Here is a 15,022-nt window from a genome sequence, read left to right on the forward strand (position 1 = left end):
TGATTCAATGATATGTTAAGATAGCAGTTACAATGCCCATGGCATCATTAAATCGGGAAGTATGTAAAGATAGCGGTTGCAATGCTTTGGCACTGTTAGCCTAGACAGGTTGTCCTGAATGACTTTCTCCTTAGCTCATCCAGCACTCATAACAGCAGGGAACACAGTCTCTGAACAGAGACTTTCTTTTATATTCAAGGCCAGATTGCAGAAAGCCCCTTATTTCTCAGTCTCTCTCCCCACAGTTGTGGGCCAAAAATAGAAATAAAAAGGGAGGATCACAGAAGGAATAGTACAACATGTAGGGCACTTGTCTTACACATGGCCAACTTTCTTCAAGCCCCAGCATTCTATATGATCTTTTTCTTTTTTATTGGTTTTCGGACCACACCCAGCAGCATTCAGGGGTTGCTCCTGATTTTGTGCTCAGAAATCGCTCCTGGAAGGCTCTGGTAACCATATGGGATTCCAGGGATCAAGCTCGGGTCCATCCCGGGTTGGCTGCATGCAAGGCAAATGCCCTACTGCTGTGCTATTGCTCCAGCCCCAATTCTATATTAACTTCTGAGCAACACGAGGAGTAACTCCTGAGTGCAAAGTTAAGAGTAAGCCGTAGAGCATCGCCAACTGTTGCCCCAAACCCACCCCCTTCAAAAAAAAATAAAATAAAAGTGAGGGAGCAGTCACTGGCCTGGCTAGATATCTGGTATTTGGAAAGGCCCTGGAACCTTACAATGATTGAAATGGAATGTCCACAACCACCTCCAAGGCCAGGGCTGCAGGGGGCTGGCTGTCCTGCCCCTAGCTCGAAAGGGACTCCTCAGGCAGGTGGGTGGTCCCAGAGGCCGAAAGGGATCCTGGGAAATCCCACTGGGCTGCTGGCACCTGTGTGGTGGGTTCAGAGTGAAAACTGATCCCTACTATTCCACTCCCTCTACCCTGGCTAACATCAGTGTCCTCAACAACTACCTGATCTGGAACCTGGTACAGAAGACAACCTCGAGCCTGGACCGACGCTTTGAGTCTGCGCAAGAGAAGCTTCTGGAAACTCTCTATGGCACCAAGAAGGTGGGTTCTGACCACACCCACCCCTGACTCTCCCATCCAACTGCTGCTACACCAGATCTCAGGCATCTTCCTACTGTAATTCAGATTGACCTGGGTTCCAATAACCAACCCCTCTTGTTCCGTTTTTTTATTTTGGGGGGGGAGGAGGTGGGGCTTGGGCCACACCTGGCAATTTTCAGGGGTTACTCTTGGATCTGCATCTACTCCTGGTAGTGTTTGGGGAATCATATAGGATGACAGGGGTCAACCTGGTCAGCTGTGTGCAGAGCAAATGCTTTACATGCTATACTTTCTCGAGCTCCTCCTGGGTATGTCTTCCGGCTCCTTCTACACTCTGTTCTAAACAATTTTCCTTTATTTTTGTTTTTTTGTTTTGTTTTGGGGCCACATCTGGGGTTATTCCCGGTTCTGCACTCGGAAATCACTCCTGCTAGTGCTAATGAGACCAGATGGGATGTTGTGAATTGAACCCATGTTGACCCGAGTACAAAGGAAATGCCCTACTGGCTGTACTCTTGCTCTGGACCCTCTTCCTCATATGCAGACACATTTTCCTGTCTGTGAAGCAAGACTGGCTCAGCACGGTTGCCTTGAGAACCAGTGGAGAGGGACCGTGTCTATGTTGCTGTATGAAGCTCTTCCCTGTCAGAAGAGACAATAAAGAAATTGGTCTTAAGATGCTTGTTAGGGGGCCCGGAGAGATAGCACAGCGGTGTTTGCCTTGCAAGCAGCTGATCCAGGACCTAAGGTGGTTGGTTCGAATCCCGGTGTCCCACATGGTCCCCTGTGCCTGCCAGGAGCTATTTCTGAGCAGACAGCCAGGAGTAACCCCTGAGCATCACCAGGTGTGGTCCAAAAACCAAAAAAAAAAAAAAAAAAAAAAAAAAAGATGCTTGTTAGGTGGAAGAAGTACACACACAAACAGAATACTTTATGTTTAGAGGTGCTGTGTGCATACATTGCCTGAGAGGTCTGTGTGCTGTAGGACTGAGGTAAGGGTAGCACAGTTCACCTGGGGAAGAGAGAAGGAACGGTCCTCTGAAAAGGCTGAACCGGTGGCATTGAAATAATGTGTTTTCCAAAATTTCAGATATAAAGAATAAAAAATCACATGGCCAGAGGCCAAAGAAGTGATTTGCACTTGATTTGACCTGAGCTTAAAAACAGAGCAACCAGGACCAAAGCGATAGCACAGCAGGTAGGGCATTTGCCTTGCACAAGGCTGATCCAGGTTCAATCCCTGGCCATCTCATATGATCCCCCAAGCCTGCCAGGAGTGATTTCTGAGAAGAGAGTCAGAAGTAACCCCTGAGTACTGTTGGGTGTGGCCATAAACAAAAAAGCAAAAACTAAACAACAATAGAGCAACCAGAGCAGCTGAGAGGCTGGTGTGATAGTACTACAGGTAGGGAGCTTACCTTGCACGTGGCCAACCTAGGTTCAATCCCTGCTATCCCATATAGTTTCTTAAAAACTGCCAGGAATGGGCCCGTAGAGATAGCACAGCAGCGTTTGCCTTGCAAGCAGCCAATCCAGGGCCAAAGGTGGTTGGTTCGAATCCCGGTGTCCCATATGGTCCCCCGTGCCTGCCAGGAGCTATTTCTGAGCAGACAGCCAGGAGTAACCGCTGAGCACCGCCGCCGGGTGTGCCCCCCCAAAAAAAAAATCTACCAGGAATGGGGCTGGAGAGATAGCATGGAGGTAAGGCATTTGCCTCACATGCAGAAAGTTGGTGGTTCGAATCCCAGCGTCCCATATGATCCCCTGAGCCTGCCAGAAGCGATTTCTGAGTGTAGAGCCAGGAGGAACCCCTGAGCGCTGCCGAGTGTGACCCAAAAACAAAAAACAAAAAACCCTGCCAGGAATGATCTCTGAGTGAGAAGCCTGGAGTAATTCTTGAGCATTGCTCAGAGAGTAGCTCAAAAACAAAAAATGAAGGGCTGGAAAGATAGCATGGAGGTAAGGCATTTGCCTCTAATGCAGAAGGTTGGTGGTTTGAATCCCGGCATCCCATATGGTCCCCCGAACCTGCCAGGAGCGATTTCTGAGTGATGCCGGGTGTGACCCAAAAACCAAAAACCAAAAACCAAAAAAAACAAGTAAATAAAGAACCAGAAACATAGTACAGCGGTAGGGCATTCAGCCCACCCAGGATGGATCTGGGTTCGATTCCCGGCATCCCATATGGTCCCCAAGCCAGCCAGGAGCAATTTCTGAGCACAGAACCTGGAATAACCCCTGAGCACCACCACTGGGTGTGGCCCAAAAACAAACAAAAAACCACCAACAACAAGTAAATAAGGGAAGAATAGGGAAACTAAGAGAATGGGGAAACTGAGGTGGGCCTAAGCCATCCATGAAAGTACTGCATTAAGAATACTCCTGGGGGCCGGGCGGTGGCGCTGGAGGTAAGGTGCCTGCCTTGCCTGCGCTAGCCTTGGACGGACCGCGGTTCGATCCCCCGGTGTCCCATATGGTCCCCCATGCCTGCCAGGAGCTATTTCTGAGCAGACAGCCAGGAGTAACCCCTGAGCACCGCCGGGTGTGGCCCAAAAAAAAAAAAAAAAAAAAAGAATACTCCTGATGGGAGCAATAGCATAGCAAGTATTCTATTAGTATACCTGCTATAGTAGTATAGCATTTCACTTGCACTTGGCCAACCCAGCTTCGATCCCCAGCATCCCATATAAGGTTATCTAAAAACAGCCAGGAATGATCCCTGAGTGCAGAGCCAGGAATGATCCCTGAGTGCAGAGCCAGGAGTAATCCCTGAGCACCATTAGGCGTGGCCCCCAAACAAAAACAAAACAAAACTTCTTTCATTCCCCCCCAAAAAAGAATGCCCCTGAATGGGATAGAGTATACAGTAGTTAAGGTATTTGCTTGCAGACAGCTACACCCAACCCAATTCAAACATCATCACTGTATATTGTCCCCTGAGCCCTGTCAGGAGTGATTTCTTGGGTTCAAAGCCTAGAGTAAGCTCTGAGCACTGCCAGGAGTGACCCCCAATCAAAAACCAAACCAACAAAATAGGGATTCCCTGTGAGGCCCAAAAGAGCTCAACAGCCTGAGCACATGCTCTGTATGCAGGGTACCGGGGCTCAGGCCTCAGTGATGATGGTTCCCTGAGAATAGTTGGGAGCAATCCCCAAGCACAGAGCTGAGAGCAGCCCCTGCACACTAGATGTATCTCCCCAAAAATTCTTTGTGGGGAGTGGGATCGACCACATTTTGTATGCATGCAAGACAAGTGTCCTTTTTTGGGGGGTCCCCCACCAAGTTTTGCTCAGGGGTTATTTCTAGCTGTGCCCTTAGGGATCATTCCTGGTAGGCTCAGGGGACAGTAAACTGGGGATCAGACCAGGATTAGCCACAGGCTCTGTACACACTGTACTATTGCTCTGATACAAGACAAGTGTCTTACACCTTGTACTATTCTATCCAGCCTCCAAAGAAGACAGTTGATTCTTTTAGAGATGGAAACGGAGCATAATCTTCAGAGGAAGAGTCGTACAGCTAGATTTGTGATTAGATCCTCTTTTTGGCTGCTCAGTGAAAGGTGCAGGGGAGTAGATATAATGTGGGTGAAAGTGGAGTGAGAGTCTAGATAGAAAGCCAGTTTAATTTTCAGACAGATAGAAGTGTCATAAGGGAAGAACTGCAATGCAGTGGATGAGAGAGATGATGAGGCAGAGATGGGACAGGATTCAGTAGTTCATGCCTAGAATGTTAGATGCCCTGAATTTTTCTATTTATTTTTCTTTTTGAATTCTGGATCACATGTAGCAGCACTCAGGTTACTCCTGGCTCTCTGCTCAGAATTCACTTCTGGCAGGCTTGGGGGACCATATGGGATATTGGTGATAGAATGCAAGTTGGCTGTGTGTAAGGCATGTGCCCTACCTGCTATGCTATTACTCTGGGCCCAAGTGATGCCCCAAGTTTGAACCCTAGTATTTTTTTAATTTTTTAAATTTATTTTATTTATTCTTTTTTTTTTTTTTTTTTTTTTGGTTTTTGGGCCACACCCGGCGGTGCTCAGGGGTTACTCCTGGCTGTCTGCTCAGAAATAGCTCCTGGCAGGCACAGGGGACCATATGGGACACCGGGATTCGAACCAACCACCTTTGGTCCTGGATCAGCTGCTTGCAAGGCAAATGCCGCTGTGCTATCTCTCCGGGCCCTTTTTTTGTTTTTTTGTTTTTTGGGCCATATCTGGTGACGCTCAGGGAGTTACTCCTACCTATGCACTCAGAAATTGCTCCTGGCTCGGGGGACCATATGGGACACCGGGGATCAATCCCAGCTCTGTCCTGGGTCAGCTGCATGCAAGGCAAACACCCTACCATTGTGCCTCTGTTGTGTATGTAAATATTTTGGGGGATTACTATGTTGCTCACCCTAATCTGATTAGGTGATTGTGCCCTACCCTAGGGTGTGACCTGGCATTCTGCCCCCACCCCAGGGTAGGACCTGATTCTGCTTCCACCATTGGTTGGTATCTGATCCCACCATTGGGTGGGACCTGACTCTGGACTATAAGAGCAAGGGTCTGTGGAAGGCGAGAGCTTTTTGCTGGCTGGAACTGAATCTGAGTCTTTGGACTTCAGTTTTGTCACTGTTCGGGCGCCATTATGTAGCAAGTCAGCCCCTGAAGAGGTTGACTGATGGAGGGATGGAGAATGAGGCCCTTTTCTTCCAGCTCGGAGCACGCGTCTGCCACCCTGTCTAGCCCACGGTTCTGAGGTGAAACGGCGGGTAAACAGCTCGCAGACAATCAGGCTCGTGGAAATATTTGCTTTATTCGGATGGACAAAACTGAAGTCCAAAGACTCAGATTCAGTTCCAGCCAGCAAAAAGCTCTCGCCTTCCACAGACCCTTGCTCTTATAGTCCAGAGTCAGGTCCCACCCAATGGTGGGATCAGATACCAACCAATGGTGGAAGCAGAATCAGGTCCTACCCTGGGGTGGGGGCAGAATGCCAGGTCACACCCTAGGGTAGGGCACAATCACCTAATCAGATTAGGGTGAGCAACATAGTAATCCCCCAAAATATTTACATACACAACATGCCTCCAGCCCCTGAACCCTAGTATTATTTATTTATTTATTTTTGGTTTTTCAGCCACACCCATTTGATGCTCAGGGGTTACTCCTGGCTAATCGCTCAGAAATTGCCCCTAGCTTGGGGGGACCATATGGGACGCTGGGGGATCAAATCGCGGTCCTTCCTTGGCTAGCGCTTGCAAGGCAGACACCTTACCTCTAGCGCCACCTCACCAGCCCCGAACCCTAGTATCTTAAGGCTTTGAGTACTACTGTCCTTGGTCCTTGGTCCCCATGGCCCCTGTATATGGCCACTCCCATCAACTAACAAAGAAAAGTAAAGTGTGTAGGAATGGAGTGACTCCAGCTTGCCTTTGGAGGTTGAGCAATGAGTGAGTGGGGATGCCAACACTATACTCTCTGGGCATGGAGACTGACCAGCTCTAGGACTGGGATATGGGACAGTAGAGAGATAGTCTAGTGGGTAGGATGCTTTCCCTACATATAGTCACTCTGGGTTTGATCCTGGCATTCCATATGGTCCCCCAAGAATTCCAGGAGTGATTCTTTTTTTTTTTCTTTTAGTTTTTGGGTCACACCCAAAAACACTCAGGGGTTGCTCCTGCTCTATGCTCAGAAATCGCTCCTGGATACTTACCTGGCAGGGGAGATATCATGATCACAAAGTGGTTTTCCCAGGATGAGGCTTATCCATTGCACCCCGGTATAGGACACTCCGGATGTGCTGACCCCTGTGATTTCCTCAAATGTAGGAAACTCGACTGCATAATTTGTGGTAGTGGGGGACTGCGTTCACACTCTCCCCTGTGGGGGGAAAAATCACTCCTGACAGGTTCGGGGGACCATATGGGATGCTGGGATTCAAACCACCATCCTTCTGCATGGAAGGCAAATGCTTTACCTCCATGCTATCTCTCCAGCCCCCTCCAGGAGTGATTCTTGAGCACCACTGGGCTCAAGGAATTGTGGTCCAAACACAAACCAACCAAAGAACTGGGACTGTGAACCTCAGGGCAGGAGAGGGCTGTCCACTGTGGGAATGCTCCTGGAGCTTACGCACGGGAACTTGCCCTTTATTTTCTCTGTATTGGAGGAAGAGAGGGCACCCCCAAACCCAGGCTCTGCTGTCAGGAATGAAAGCCACTAGATCACAGCAGACCTTCTGTGGGAAGCCAGAACCAACTCTGGGAGGTGTTTCTGTCCCCTTCTTCCCCTGCAGTCCTGCACACCACGGTGGCAAACCTGCATCTCCAACACAGACGATGCCCTTGGCTTCGCGCTCGGCTCCCTCTTCGTGAAGGCCACGTTTGACCGTCAAAGCAAGGAAATTGTGAGTCATCCTAAAGGTCCTCCTACCCCACCCATGGTTTCAGTTAGAACTCACTCTTGGGGTAGGGGGCAGCGAGATAGTACAGAGGCTCAGGCACTTGTTTTGCATAAGGTTGGCCAGGTTCAATCCCAGGCAACCCTTAGAGTCTCCTAAGCAGTGTTAGGGAGGGATCCTTGAGCACAGAATCAGGAGTAAGGTGTGAGTACCACCCACTGTGCCCCCTCTCCACCAAAATAAAACAAAACCAAGCAAGAGATGGGCTGAAGCAACAAGTACAATGCCTTGCACAAAGCCAATTCAGTTTCAGTACCTGACACACCATTTGGTCTCCCTGAGTGCAGAACCAGGGGTAATCCCTGAGCACTGCCAGATGTGACCCCCCAAACAAAATAAGTATAAATAAGTAAACAAACAAGGCAAAAGTGGGCTCAGTGGGCTGACGTGCCTGTTTTGAGTGTAGAAGGCCCAGGTTTCATCCTCGACACCACATGGTCCCCTCAGTACTGTCAGAAATTACTCCTGAGCACAGACTAAAAGCAACATCACCCCTCCACATCACAGCACTGCAGGATATGGCAACAAAATAAGAATCAAGAGAAGGGGCTGGAGTGATAGCGCAGCAGGTAGAGCATTTGCCTTGCATGTGGCCAACCCAGGTTCAATCCTTTGCCTGCCAGGAGTGATTCCTGAGTGCAGAGCCAGGAGTAACCCCTGGACACTCCCAAGTGTGGCCCAAAAACAAAACCCAAACCAAAAAGGATTAAGAAGAATGACCTGGGGCCCGGAGAGATAGCACAGTGGTGTTTGCCTTGCAAGCAGCCAATCCAGGACCAAAGGTGGTTGGTTCGAACCCCAGTGTCCCATAAGGTCCCCTGTGCCTGCCAGGAGCTATTTCTGAGCAGACAGCCAGGAGTAACCCCTGAGCAACGCCGGGTCTGACCCCCCCCCAAAAAAAATAAAGAAGAAGAAGAATGACCTGAGGAGATGGCTTAGGAGATGCTCCTGTGTTAGAGCACAGGTCTGGCATGTAGGATCCTGGGTTCAGTCCCCAGCACTGCATGGCTCTCACTTATTCAGCACCTCGTACCTCCCAAAGTGACTCAAAATAAAAATCCATAAAAATAGTTGAAGCTGCAAGTGAGGGGATTGGTTGAAAGTCACCTCTTCTTTGGCTTTTCTCAATTGTTCACATTCCAGCTATTAATGCCTTTCACAATCAGATACAGATCAATGCATCCTATTAACTATAACATCAGCTGCAATTTGGGGGCCACACTTGGTGGTGCTCACAGCTTACTGCTGGCTCTGTGCTCAGGGATCATTCCTGACAGGCTCAGGAGACCATATGATGTACTGGGAATCATATTCAAGTTGACCACATGTAAGGCCTTACCCACTGTAATATTTCTCTGACCCCTCAACTAGTTTTGATTAATTAGAAATGGTCATTCACAGTGCTGGTGTCATCACAGACACTTTCCACCACACACTCATAAAATATCTCAGCCTTATTCTGAGAGCCTGCACACTCATACATACCCCACTGCAAGCACAGGTTTGTGTTCTGGTGGACAGGAAGAAAGGAAATACACCAGGGCACACCCGGCTGACTTGTACCCTTGCTCCCAGGCAGAAGGAATGATAAGTGAGATCCGTACTGCTTTCGAGGAGGCTCTGGGACAGCTGGTTTGGATGGATGAGAAAACTCGCCTGGCAGCCAAGGAGAAAGTGAGCTGCAGCCAGGGTTGGGGTGCCATCTGGAGGCGGGACAGGGAATACAAGGTCTGGGGGTTTGGGCAATTTTTTTTGGGGCACCTAGGGGGGGATGAAAACCGTACATTTGGTGTCTTTTCAGGCAGATGCTATCTATGATATGATTGGTTTCCCAGATTTTATTCTGGAACCCAAAGAGCTGGATGATGTTTACGATGGGGTGAGTACCTATACACTCAACCACTGTCCTGCATGCAGGCTTTAGGGGGGCTCTGGGTGCCCAAGGGGACTCTGGGCTCTGGTGATTGAGACACAGGCACTCAGAGAAAAGGCAGTGTTTGATGCTTCCTTCTAAAGGCCAGTGAGTTCAGGCTAGAGACATTCTGGGCCCCACTGCAGGCTAGACAGTAGTGAAAAGCTATGCTGACATACAGGGGTGGGCAGGCAAATTCCCTTCTTACTCCCTAAACACAGACCTTCCAAAAGTCACATCGTCCTCTCAGGCTTTAGTTTGGGGTAATTTGCCTTTTGGGGAGCAAGGGGTGGCTTCAGTTTCTTTCTCTGTAAAATGGGGCTCCCATTAATTAGTATCTTTCTCACTGTTGCAAGAATAGGATGAGACAAGCTGCAAAATCCTGAAGCACCAGCACCCTAAATCTTTTTTGTTTTGGGGGCCACATTCAGCAGTGCTCTGCACTCAGGAATATCTTACTATACATAACCCTACTTGCTGTACTATAGTTCCGTCCCCCCTAAATGCTCTTTAAATACCAGATGTTGGGGCTGGAGCAATAAGCACAGCGGTAGGGTGTTTGCCTTGCCATGACCAACCTTGGAAGAACCCTGGTTCGAATCCCAGCATCCCATATAGTCCCCGAACCTACCAGGAGCAGTTTCTGAGTGCAGAGCCAGGAGTAACCCCCAAGCGCCATTGGGTGTGACCCCAAAACCCAAAGCCTCAAAATAAATAAATAAATAAATAAATAAATAAATAAATAAATAAAATAAATAAATACTAGGTGTCCATTAGAAAAATAAATAGTGCCGTAGAAGGCAGAGAGATAGGACCGGGGAGATAGCATGGAGGTAAGGCGTTTGCCATGCATGCAGAAGGACGGTGGTTCGAGTCCCGGTATCCCATATCCTGAGCCTGCCAAGATTTCTTAGCATAGAGCCAGAAATAACCCCTGAGTGCCATCGTGTGTGACCCAAAAAAACAAAACAAAACAAAAAGGCAGAGAGAGATAGTAAGTAGGTTCCTGTTTTGTATGTGGCTCCATTCCTGGCAACACATATGGTTCCCCAAGCCCACTAGCAGTGATTCCTTGATTCCTGAGTGGAGAGCCAGGAGTAAATTCTGAGTACCACTGTGTGTGGCCAAATAGTACAACCAAAACAAAAAATAGGAGTCCTGGAGTTGTGACAACCTGGGCGGAACTAGAGGGTGTCATGTTAAGCAAACTAAGCCAGAGGCAGAAGGACAAATACCGGGTATTATCTGTGGTATATGGTGAAACAATATCTGTGGTATATGGTGAAACAAACCAAAGGTAAGGATCAAATCAAATGAAAATTAACCTTGGGTTACAGTGGGTTACAGGCGTGAGAATACCAGGGCACAGGGTGAAGAGATGGAGCAGGATCATAGATGGAGGGTCTGCAGCACATGGGTTGTGGCTAAGGGAGGTGACTGTACCTAGAGCACAATTGTCAATCACCAGTGAGAGAAAGGAAAGTCAGATTAGAGGTGACTTACAGATGGGTAGAGAATCATGGGCACTTGGGGCTGGGGTTGTGCAGTAACTGTGTGCATCAATACCATAAATATAAACACTACTTTAACCCCTTTACCTAAACTAGAAGAAATAAATATTGGTCCTTTACTAGGTATTTAACTCCCACTTTTCCTTGAGAAAATTGAGGTTCAGAGAGGCCAGTAGAGGACTGTTGCCCTCACCAATTCATTCTCTTGCTTTTTACTCCTGACCCCTTAGTATGAAGTCTCTGAAGATTTCTTCTTCCAGAACATGTTGAATCTGTACAACTTCTCTGCTAAGGTGATGGCTGACCAGCTTCGAAAGTCTCCCAGCCGGGACCAGTGAGAATAGGGGCCGGACTCACTTGGGGCAGCTGGAGAGGTAGGGGGAGGTTTCCAGAGCTGGGGCAGGGGGTGGCCAGACTTAAACCAGAGGCCATGGTCCTGACAGGAGGTAGGTCAGGGCTGAGGCCTTTGGAGGTGGATGGTATAGGAAATGTCCCCACAGTCTAGAACCTCAGTCTTTTTCTCAACTCCTATAGGTGGAGCATGACGCCTCAGACAGTGAACGCCTACTACCTGCCCACCAAGAATGAGATCGTCTTCCCTGCTGGCATTCTGCAGGCCCCCTTCTATGCTCGCAACCATCCCAAGTATGTCTAGGGCTGGAGGGGCCAGGGCCCTTGGGCTTGGACCTGCATGTGAGCTAAGAGGAGGCCGGAAGTGTCAGAAGTGCTGCCATCATGTCCTTACTCTGTGTTCTTTGTCTCCCAGAGCCCTGAACTTTGGTGGCATAGGCGTGGTGATGGGCCATGAGTTGACACATGCCTTTGATGACCAAGGTAGACTCATCCCCTCCATCCTACATGCCCCAGGATCTGTCCTCCTTTGTGCTTGTAAGCTGCATTGTCCAGGAATCCCTGGGGTTGACAGCCTCGGGCTGAGGGAGTGCTCTTGCCCACACACCCACCCAGGATGGATCCCTATTCTCGGTGGGGTGCAATGATCAGGTTGTCCTCAGGCCGAGAGTATGACAAGGAAGGCAATCTGCGACCCTGGTGGCTGAACGAGTCCCTGGCTGCCTTCCGCAACCACACAGCATGCGTGGAGGAGCAGTACAGCCAGTACCAGGTCAACGGGGAGAGGCTCAATGGCCGCCAGACGCTGGGGGAGAACATCGCTGACAATGGGGGGCTGAAGGCTGCCTATAATGTGAGCACTGTATAATGTGTGCCTATAATGTGAGGGGGTAGAGAAATAAAAGGGTACTGGGGGGTTGAGGGAGGCCTGTCTTTTCTTTATTTTTTATTTTTAATTTTTTGTTTTGTTTTTTTGGCCACACCTGTTTGATGCTCAGGGTTTACTTCTGGCTAAGCGCTTAGAAATTGCCCCTGGCTTGGGGGGACCATATGGGATGCCAGGGGATTGAACCGCAGTTTTTCCTTGGCTAGCGTTTGCAAAGCAGACACCTTACCTCTAGCGCCACCTCACTGGCCCCCTGTCTTTTCTTTTTGGGCCACATTTGGCAATGGCCAGGGGATGCTCCTGGCTCTGTGCTCAGGAATTACTTTAGTCAGTGCTGCTCTGGGGACCATAAGGGTGCTGGGGATCAAACCCGGGTTGGTTGTGTGCAAGGCAAACACCCTCCCCACTGTACCATGGCTGTGGGTCATGGCAGGAGGCCTGACTGACTTCCCTTTCCTGGGCTCCCACTCCAGGCTTACAAAGCATGGCTGAGAAAACACGGTGAGGAGCAGCAGCTGCCGGCCGTGGGGCTCAACAACCACCAGCTCTTCTTTGTAGGATTTGCCCAGGTATTACCCTCCTGAAAGGCCTGAGGCCTGCTTCCCCCTGCACCGTACCCCTGCTCCTATCATTATAAATTAGGGTACACAGGAAAGCAGCTGAGGCAGAGGGTGGGAACGGAGTTGTGCAAGGAAAACTGGGAGGGCCCGAAACTGGAGCTGGTGGGCCTATAAAAGCTAGAAAACTGGTGCAGATCTCAAAGGGAAGATACCCTGCATCGCAGGTCAGTCTGGGTCCTCACTAGGTTCTGGTGAGATGATTGTGGAGGAAGAAACTGAGCTCAGGGGCCAAGGGTCTTGTCCAAGGCCACCCACAAATGAAGTAAGCAGAAGAGTATTATTTAGCTTCTCTTCTGGGGACTTGGCCTATAGCAGGTTCCTCGGGGGCTCTGCTTCCCCCCAAACCCCAAAAGGCCCATACTGGGCACCCCTGTGTCCAAAGCGGCAGCTCTAAGAGGCCTGCTAGGAACTGTGGGGACAGAGGACATGCTGCCTTCCTGAGACTAACAGCAAGAGGGGGACTCTGCTGGCAGACTCTGGTGTCCCTCAGGCTACCTGAGCTGAGGGGTTGGGACAGTGGGTTTGCCTCCTTTCCCACCCTGGTACTTTCCTGCATGAGACACCCTCTGTCCCCGTGTCTGTCTGTCCTGGCCTGCAGGTGTGGTGCTCGGTCCGCACACCCGAGAGCTCTCACGAGGGGCTGGTGACCGACCCCCACAGTCCTGCCCGCTTCCGCGTGCTGGGTACCCTCTCCAACTCCCGGGACTTCCTGCACCACTTCGGCTGCCCACTCGGCTCACCCATGAACCCGGGGCGGCTGTGTGAGGTGTGGTAGAGCATGGGGAGGGTGGCAGGCTGCCTGGGCTCCAGGCTGAGGAGTCGGAGCCTGCCAGCTGGACTGGGCCAGCTGCTAGGGGCCACAGGTAATACCCGTCCCCCTACTTCCCTCCTCAACTGCCTTGTTGTGCCTCTGTGGGGAGGCTGTTCCTGCCTCCAGCAGACACCCCATCATTCACTGTGATTTCTTCTGAGACCCCCCTGCCTGAAGGAGGCTTGGTCCTTTTCCCACTGAAAGGAGACCATCACTCTTTCTTGGGGCCCCTTGGGGCCTGTCTTGCCCCCTGCACTGAAGACACAGGCCAGGGTAGGGAGAGCTAGATGTGGCTCCTCGAAGGTCTGCCCTTGGGGGTGTCACCCCTCCCCTCTCCCAGCTCCTCATGCTGCTTGCTCCTCCCATAATGCTGCTAACCTACTCATGGGCAGAACCAGGTTCTTCCTAAGCCTCCCTCCTGCCTGTCCTGGGCTCAGAGGCCAAGTGTGTGGGTGGAGGGTGGGCTAGGTCCCGTGTCTTGGGTACACGCCCGAGGCAGTGATCACTGCTGCTTGGACTGAGCAGGGAAGCAGAGAGAGAGAGTGGAGAGAGTTTATTTTTTACAAACAAGATGGTGGGCAGAGTGGGCTTGGTTCTAGAGGACTCTATGCCAATAAATAGACCCGCATCCGCCAGCCTGTCTCTTGCATGGATTCATGTCCTCATTCCACCAGTGTTTATACTATGGGGTGGTGGTTATTGTTTTAATTTTTTTTTTTGAGGGGGAAGGTAGAGGCCTCTGCAGTGGTTCTGGGTGGCATCTGGGCTAACCCCAGGGGTTCCAACCCAGGGGCTCTGTGCATGCCAGAAACTCTTTGAGCTAGCTCCCTGAACACTTCTATACATTCCATTATTGGCTCACTCATCTATACAGAGGCAGAGATTAGAAGCCCTAAGATGGTTGCAAGGAGAGTTGGGAAGGAGAAAGGACTGCTTTGAGCACATTCGTTGATCGCCAGATCCCATTGGTTGTGCTCTGGCTGCAGTGATTGGCCAATGTCCAGTGATACATACAGCTGGGCCTTATGTCGAGTCTGCCAACTAGGGGACCTAGAACATCAAGGAAGAAGGTTTCCCCCACGGTGAAGGGAATACTGGAGGAGGCAGCGAGATAGCAGGCCTTTCCATTCCCTAGACTCTAGGCTAGAGCATTTTCCATGTGTTACCAAGGCTTAGAACTTGCTCATTCATCCACACACTCAGCAAGATCTGGGTGCGAGACAGCAGATACGGCAGTCACTTCCACCTCAAGAGGGAGGAACATTTATGAACATCACTCCTGGCACCGCCACCTCTGCTAGGATGTTCATTTTTTTATGCATTCTTTTATTAACTGACACATTTACAGATTTTTTGTGAGTCAGCTGTGTACAAGGCATGCACCCTAACACCTGTGATATCTCTCTTC

At 50.1% G+C, this 15,022-nt stretch overlaps 1 protein-coding gene and 1 pseudogene across 1 annotated transcript in view; both read left to right on the forward strand.

The window, feature by feature from the left end:
- The window catches only part of ECE2 (endothelin converting enzyme 2), a 108,469-nt gene extending 94,220 nt beyond the window's left edge, over positions 1-14,249 (forward strand). Inside the window, exons 2-11 of the mRNA XM_049775603.1 lie at positions 829-1,068; positions 7,359-7,469; positions 9,099-9,197; positions 9,325-9,402; positions 11,177-11,280; positions 11,481-11,591; positions 11,713-11,780; positions 11,960-12,150; positions 12,657-12,752; positions 13,402-14,249. Of these exons, the coding sequence (XP_049631560.1) occupies positions 829-1,068; positions 7,359-7,469; positions 9,099-9,197; positions 9,325-9,402; positions 11,177-11,280; positions 11,481-11,591; positions 11,713-11,780; positions 11,960-12,150; positions 12,657-12,752; positions 13,402-13,578 (1,275 nt within the window). The 3' untranslated portion in view covers positions 13,579-14,249. The remainder of the gene's footprint in view (positions 1-828; positions 1,069-7,358; positions 7,470-9,098; positions 9,198-9,324; positions 9,403-11,176; positions 11,281-11,480; positions 11,592-11,712; positions 11,781-11,959; positions 12,151-12,656; positions 12,753-13,401) is intronic.
- On the forward strand, positions 6,769-6,946 carry LOC126012591 (uncharacterized; annotated as a pseudogene).
- Positions 14,250-15,022: the final 773 nt, after the last annotated feature.

Source organism: Suncus etruscus, chromosome 6 (assembly GCF_024139225.1).
Source record: "Suncus etruscus isolate mSunEtr1 chromosome 6, mSunEtr1.pri.cur, whole genome shotgun sequence".
In the NCBI taxonomy this organism is placed as follows: Eukaryota; Metazoa; Chordata; class Mammalia; order Eulipotyphla; family Soricidae; genus Suncus; species Suncus etruscus.